Raw genomic sequence first — 7,911 nt, forward strand, 5'->3', positions numbered from 1 at the left:
AGGTCTGATTTTGTAAGCAAGTAGTTTTTAAGTGAGATGTAACTTGGGGGTACACAAGACAAATCAGACTCCTGAAAGAGATACAGTAGTCCAAAAAGCTTAAGAGCCACTGGATTATGCGACGTAGGTGTCCAGCCACATTACCAATCTGGAGCCACTAATGCTGCTAACATGAGGTCAGACCCTCTAAACCCTCCATACACCAATTTCCATTGGAAGTTCTGCTTGCAGGATTGGTCTCAGGATAAATTGGGGCTTGTCAACACACTGTATTAGTGCACAGAAAGCTACAGCACACTAGAGGCTTGTTTACACTCGCAATTTACAGTGCTGTAACTTTCTTGCTCAGGGGTGCAAAAAAAGCACCAATGTAGACAGTGCACCAGCGCTAGTAGCCACACTCCCAGCCCTGGTAGCTACACCCTTTGTGAAGGTGGTTTTTTTAGAGCGCTGGGAGAGCTCCCACGAGCACTGAACTTTGCCAGTGAACAAGACACTGGCTTTGCGAGTATAGACTAGCCCTAGCTTGCTGTCCACTAAGTTGCCATGTGGACCCTGCTAAAGGGCACTGAACTTTCCATAATGAGCTTTGGCAAAGCAATAAGCCTAGACAAGCCCTTAGGGTAGATAATATTTTTCTATTCAGTGCAGTGAATTATTGTTTTACAAGAGTGGTCAGGCTGCTTAATAAAGGTAGATGCTTGAATCTATTGCAGGTTAAAAGTCCTAAAAGTCAGAGGGACAGTTGGTGGTCTCAGCAAAGTTTCTAGTAGTCACATCACAAAAATCACTACCATGACCGACATTCTAAGGGTAAAAAAAGATAGTGTTAGAAACGTAAGATCGGCCCTACTGGTCAGATCAAAGGTCTGTCTAGCCCAGTATCCTGTCTTCCGACAGTGGCCAATGCCAGGTGCTTCAGAAGGAATGAACAGAATAAGTAATCATCGAGTGATTTCATAGCAATATCCAAAGAAAATGTAGCTCAGCCTAAACTAGCTGGACATCTATTTGATCTTTAGACTCATACAATACATTTGTGTTAGTTTTAAATAACTATTGTTCAAGACAAAACTACTTGGCTAGCTGACCATTTGGTTAGTTAGGGAACTAAGTGATCAAGCCTGAATGCGCTACCAGGCATGTGTTATATCGATATAGCAGAATGACTCAGCTGCTTTTTTGAGGCCTGATTCGGATGCCCTTATTTGAACGAATAATCCCACTGATAGCAACGGAACTTCTCACATGAATAAAGGTTGCAGAATCAGGTCTGAAACCAGAGCTGAGATTAGGATCTCGCTTTACTGAGTCCTAGACTTATGCTCAAAGAACTAAACCACACTTCTCCACTACACTGTAAGTCACATGACTGGAGATTCTGGTGAGCTGCTAACAAAGAATCTGAAGTTATCCATCCTTCTCTCTGTCTGCCTATAGCACTGATACAATCCCCCACTGTAGTAGCTGAACACCACACAATCTTTAATGTATTTATCCTCACAACACCCCTGGCTTAGAGTTTCAAGAAACTCAGTGTTCATTTCTTTATTATTCCAATCTTTTAGCAATGAGGCGATTCCAAACTTGATGCTGTTCTTCTCCTCCCTACATACCTGCATGAATCTGTAGATTGCATGTGTACTCATTCACTCGAAAACCACAACCTGTGTGTGAAACAGGAATCGGCTCCAGGATTTTTACAGATAGGCCATAGTAAAAGGCTTCACAATAATCCTTCAACCATTTCATATAATCCTCCGTACTAACTTTAGTGTCCCCAAACGAACCTATATAAGCAGTCCAAAATAACATCAGGTTATAAACCTGGTATGGCAGTTCATTCAATCAACTCATATTTTTTAAAAATCCCCCAAAAGAATGATAACTTTAATATTCCCTCTTATTTCAGGTCTGTTAATGAACATCACATTTAGCCCAAGTATCAAAAGAAAATATAAGCATTATTATTATAGAACACGGCACAAACACAATTGTAACCTTTCACCATTTCCATGCAAATCCAAGAATGCCTCTCTTTATTTTATTAACTTCTATTCCCTTAGCCCAAAAACAAAGTGACAAAGTTATTCTACTGCAATACTCCAAGATACTATATCTCATAACAATGATAAAGCAATGTTCGGGACAATTATTGTACAGTAATGAAGTGGGAGGTTTGTTTGTTTTTTAAATAAGGGCATTGTTTATCACTGTCAAGTGCTGTGATACATGATATTAATAACAGCCAAACAGTACAATGCTACCCACAAGAGGCAACACAGAAACTGACGTCAGTGCTGTAGACTGCAATAGTGAATCCATTACTCATAACTGTAATTAAAATTTCAGCTTCAAGAGTAATGGCAACTCCCATAAACAGCTGATCAAATATGGATGGAGTAGGGAAACTGAAGGACTGAGGTTTAGCATACTGTATTTGTTTGTTGGTTTGTTTTTACCTTCAATGGGTTTCTTTTCCCAAGATTATGACTGTTCCTGTTTTTCTTAAAACACAATTTTCTACACAAGTTAATCAAAAACTGTGAAAGCTACCAGGAAATAGACTTAAAATCAATCTATATTATTTACTGTGATCCTCAAAAACATCTCTGTGCACCGCACTACAGAAAAAACATATTAACAGTAATTTGCATTTCTATAGCACCTTTCATCCAAAGGAATCAAAGCACATTGTAAATACTGATTAAGCTTCACAATACTCCAGTAATGCTTAATTAAGTATTCACCATTTTAAATATGGGTAAACTGAGGCACAGAAGGACCTAATCCTACAAGTAATTATGGATAACTTTAACCTCTACTCACATGAGCAGTTCCATGGACTCTAATAGGACTACTTGGATAAGTAAAGTTAAGCTCATCCATAAGTGCTTGCAGGATCTTTCCATAACACCATAGCTGAATGTCTGAATCAGGAATAAAACCCAGGCGTCCTGACTGCTCTAACCACTAGACCACTTTGTCTGAGATCTATTATGAAGTCTTTTTATTTGAAAATTGGAACATATAACCTAATTAGTTCAAATTTAATGGGACAGGCATATTAAAGACAGATGGTTTGGTTCTGCGATCACAGTTAGACATTACCAATGGGCTGTACATAAATGGCATTTTTCTGAGATGTCAGTCTGCTTCTGCAAGGATCGTTATAAAACTGTTCAAAGTCCTGGGTGGGCTCAGGGTGTGAGGAGATCCAGTCTGACTCCGAATGCAGAGTGATGGGTCTGAAGAGAACACTGTTTGGCTGAAATGCTTCATTCAGCAAACACTTCTCACTTGACTCAAGATTCTCATACAGCTTCACAAGTTGCGTGTTCTTGGAGATCAATGCTGTCTTCAGGACCTGCTCAGAATGTTTAATTATCTTCATCTGACCAAAGGGAAAGAGAGAAAAGACCAAAAGCATTTATAAAATCCAGGTTTCATACCTAGCATGTATTATAAAGAGCCTCCTTCCTTCCTTGACCACCACCTGATGACCCCCAGCCTCTCATTCCTTTTCTGAGGAGCTGGTAAGCTAACAAGCTGTTTTCCGCAGCCTGCTGCTAGCTAACCAGCCAGGATTGTTCAGGCACAGGCCATTTAGCTTCCTCTTTTCCCTACCATTTCCATACCCAGCCCCCATACACACAAGCAGCTTCTGCTTTTTGGAGGGGAGCAGGACGGGACCAGCATGGGAAAGTTTTGCTGCGAACTCACAACTCCCAGTCTAGTTCTATGTATTATGTCATTCCCTCACTTCATTCTCTGCTTTAAAAAATCCCTCTTGCTACTATACAAGTCCTCCTTTTCTTTTTAGATCAGTCTAGTGGCTCTCACTGCAACAAGATCTTTAGAACTGATTCTGATCTCACTTGCTCCAATGTAAAAAACAATGTAACTCCCTCAGCTGACTTCAATAGGTTTACGCTGATGTAGGAGAATCAAGACCAGGAAGCTGTTTCTTCTGTAAGTTTAGGCAATGCTATCAATGACTGGCTGAACGAAAAGCATTGTGACAAAAACCCCCACAACCAATTCATCATTATGCTGTGGGTGAAGCACTTATCAGTATAATACAAATGGATGCCAATTTCCCCGCCCCCAAGGACACTTCTGTTAATCATCCACCACTTAGGATAGTATCTTGCTATCTCATCTCTTGTATCTTCATCTGTGATTAGGGGACTCTGGGTCTGAATGCTTGACTGCAAAGTATTAAGATGGCTTTGATAACAATTGTGCCTGCACTGCAAGGTGCATTAGGAAATATAAAGTAGACTCAAAAATTAAGAGTAGAACACAATATAGACATATATGTGTATTTTATTTAAACACACTTTTGATTGTACTCATTGCCGTTTTTTAAATGAGAAAAAGAAAAGTAACAGATGCAGAGAAGGGGGACAACTTTTTTATCTGTGTTGTTCAGACCTCAAAGGGGGACACTGAAATTCAACCCCTTATCCCTACACACGCCAGGGTGCATGGGGTTAGTGCAGAATCCACCTCACACCCCCAAACACATATCCCTAATCCCATAACCACACACCCCACAGCAACCCCAATTACTTCCCCACACAGATCCCATTACATTCCACCACAGCCACACATTGTGCATAACTCACATTACATGTCCCACACATCAGTCCCAGCACTCCTCCCACACCCGTCCCAGCATCCCCCCTAGTTAGGGTTGCCAACCCTCTGGGATTGTCCTGGAATCTCCAGGTTTCAAAGTAGCAGCTGTGTTAGTCTGTATCTGCAAAAAGAAAAGGAGGACTTGGGGCACCTTAGAGACTAACAAATTTATTTGAGCATAAGCTTTCGTGAGCTACAGCTCACTTGATGCATCCGATGAAGTGAGCTGTAGCTCACAAAAGCTCATGCTCAAATAAATTGGTTAGTCTCTAAGGTGCCCCAAGTACTCCTTTTCTTTTTGGGAATACAGACTAACACGGCTGTTACTCTGTAACAGAGTACTCTGTTACTCTGAAACCTGTCATTAAGGTGCCCCAATTACTCCTGTTCTTTTTGCTGGAATCTCCAGGAATTAAAGGTTAGGTCATCTAATGAAACCTCCAGGAATATGTCCAACCAAGGTTGGCAACCCCTCGCCCCGCACAGTGGCCCCCACACCCTCCCAGCATCCCCCAACCACACACCCCTCCCAGGATTGCCCCTTGCCCCCACAGCATGGCTCCCACACCTCTCCCAGCATCCCACCGGCCCCCACAGCACCCCACAACACTGCCAGCATCCCCCTCGCTCCCCTCCCAGCATTCCCTTACCTCCACAGCACCCCCTGCGCCAGAACCTTCCCAACGCCCCCACAGAACCCCCCACAACCCTCCCAACACCCCCCGCCCCACAGAGCACCCCCCTGCCCCCCACAACCCTCTCTGTACCCCCTGCCCCCCACAGCGCCCCCCACAACCCTCCCAACACCCCCCGCCCCCCCACAGAACCCCCCACAACCCTCCCAATACCCCCCGCCCCACAGAGCACCCCCTGCCCCCCACAACCCTCTCTGTACCCCCTGCCCCCCACAGCGCCCCCCACAACCCTCCCAACACCCCCCGCCCCACAGAGCACCCCCTGCCCCCCACAGCGCCCCCCACAACCCTCCCAACACCTCCTGCCCCGCACAGCACCCCCACAACCCTCCCAACACCCCCCGCCCCACAGAGCACCCCCTGCCCCCCACAACCCTCCCTGTACCCCCTGCCCCCCACAACCCTCCCAACACCCCCTCCCAGCATTCTGCAGGTCCCACTCACCTCACCCCCGGCCCGGCCCGGCCCCACACCGCCCCGCCCAGCTGCCGGGCCTGGTCGCGGCCTTACCCTCCTACCCTAGCGCCCGGAGGCGGGGTGCGGCCCTGCCCGCTCTCCCAGCGACGCCGCAGTCGGGAGGGCGGTTCCCGCCCCAGCCGGCCGGCCGGCGCGCCGCCAGTCAGGCCCCTAACGCGTCAGAAGTCGGGGGCGGTCAGAGCGGCTGCCGGGGGAGAGCGGCCGGAGCTCTTCTTCGGAGCTGCCCCCCCCCCCCCCCCCGGATCCCTATGGGGCCCTCACATCTCCCTGACCCCCACAGTGCCACGCCCCCTCCCCCATAACACCCCACCCTCCCAGCATCCCCTCATCCCCCCCGCATCCCCATGGGGCCCCCACATCTCCCTGACCCCCACAGTGCCACGCCCCCTCCCCATAACACCCCTACCCCCCCAGCAGCTCCCCCTGCATCCCCATGGGGCCCCCACATCTCCCTGACCCCCACGGTGCCACGCCCCCTCCCCCATAACACCCCCACCTCCCCAGCATCCCCTCATCTCCCCCTCCATCTCCATGGGGCCCCTGCATCTCCCTGACCCCCACAGTGCCACGCCCCCTCCCCCATTATACTCCCAGCATCCCCTCATCCCCCCCGCATTCACATAGGGGCCCCCACATCTCCCTGACCCCCATAGTGCCACGCCCCCTCCCCATAACACCGCTACCCCCCCAGCAGCTCCCCCTGCATCTCCATGGGGCCCCCATATCTCCCTGACCCCCACGGTGCCACGCCCCCTCCCCCATAACACCCCCACCTCCCCAGCATCCCCTCATCCCCCCCTCCATCTCCATGGGGCCCCTGCATCTCCCTGACCCCCACAGTGCCACGCCCCCTCCCCCATTATACCCCCAGCATCCCCTCATCCCCCCCGCATTCACATAGGGGCCCCCACATCTCCCTGACCCCCATAGTGCCACGCCCCCTCCCCCATAACACCCCACCCTCCCAGCATCCCCTCATCCCCCCCCCGCATCCCCATGGGGCCCCCACATCTCCCTGACCCCCACAGTGCCACGCCCCCTCCCCATAACACCCCTACCCCCCCAGCAGCTCCCCCTGCATCCCCATGGGGCCCCCACATCTCCCTGACCCCCACGGTGCTACGCCCCCTCCCCCATAACACCCCCACCTCCCCAGCATCCCCTCATCCCTCCCACATTCACATAGGGGCCCCCACATCTCCCTGACCCCCCCAAAGTGCGACACCCCCTCCTCCATAACACCCCCCCACATTCACATAGGGACCCCCACATCTCCCTGACCACCATAGTGCCACGCCCCCTCCCGTATAACACCCCCACCCCCCAGAATCCCCTCATCCCCCCTGCATTCAAATAGGGGCCCCCACATCTCCATGACCCCCACAGTGCCACACCCCCTTCCCCATAACACCCCCCCACATTCACATAGGGGTCCCGACAGTGCCACACCCCTCCCCCATAACACCCCCTCACACACACCCCGCATCCCCACACACACACCCCGCATTCACATAGGCATTCCTACATCCCCTTGACCCCCACAGTGCCACGCGCCCTCCCCATAACACCCCCTCACACCCCCAGCATCCCCTCACACCCCCTGCATTCACATAGGGGTCCCCACATCCCCCTGACCCCCACAGTGCCACACCCCTCCCCCATAACACTCCCACCCCCCCAGCATCCTCCCCGCATTCCCATAGCGCCCCCCCACATCCTCCTGACCCCCATAGTGTTGTGCATCCTCCCCATGACACCCTCTCACCCCTCCCAGCATCCCCTCACCTCCACCCCATAACACCCCAGAACCCCACACACACTTTCCAAGCATCCCCCTCGGACCCTGAAGACGAGCCCTGGGTGGCTCCAAAGCTCGCCTCTTTCCCTAACAGAAGTTGGTTCAGTCAAAGATATCGCCTCCCCCACCTTGTCTCTCTAGTATCCTGGGGCCAACCCAGTGACAACACTGTAAACAAATGAATTTTTTCATAACAATCTCATGATTAGAAAAGGAGGACTTGTGGCACCTTAGAGACTAACCAATTTATTTGAGCATGAGCTTTTGTGAGCTACAGCTCACTTCATCGGATGCATA

The 7,911-nt window shown here is 50.0% G+C and overlaps 1 protein-coding gene across 7 annotated transcripts in view; it reads right to left on the reverse strand.

Annotated features, from left to right (window-relative positions):
* AMZ2 (archaelysin family metallopeptidase 2) overlaps window positions 1–6,035 on the reverse strand; it is a 31,562-nt gene extending 25,527 nt beyond the window's left edge. The window contains exons 1-3 of one of the 7 annotated variants that reach the window (XM_073311688.1): window positions 5,858–6,030; window positions 3,112–3,394; window positions 1,617–1,790 (exon numbers count right to left, since the gene is read on the reverse strand). In XM_073311688.1, the coding sequence (XP_073167789.1) occupies window positions 1,617–1,790; window positions 3,112–3,394 (457 nt within the window). In that variant the 5' untranslated portion in view covers window positions 5,858–6,030. Of the gene's footprint in view, window positions 1–1,616; window positions 1,791–3,111; window positions 3,395–5,783 lie in introns of all 7 variants that reach the window. The other 6 variants (XM_073311687.1, XM_073311686.1, XM_073311689.1 and 3 more) reach the window with 6 other exon arrangements.
* Between the last annotated feature and the right edge of the window lie 1,876 nt (window positions 6,036–7,911).

This window comes from Lepidochelys kempii, chromosome 14 (assembly GCF_965140265.1).
Source record: "Lepidochelys kempii isolate rLepKem1 chromosome 14, rLepKem1.hap2, whole genome shotgun sequence".
NCBI classification, from domain to species: Eukaryota; Metazoa; Chordata; order Testudines; family Cheloniidae; genus Lepidochelys; species Lepidochelys kempii.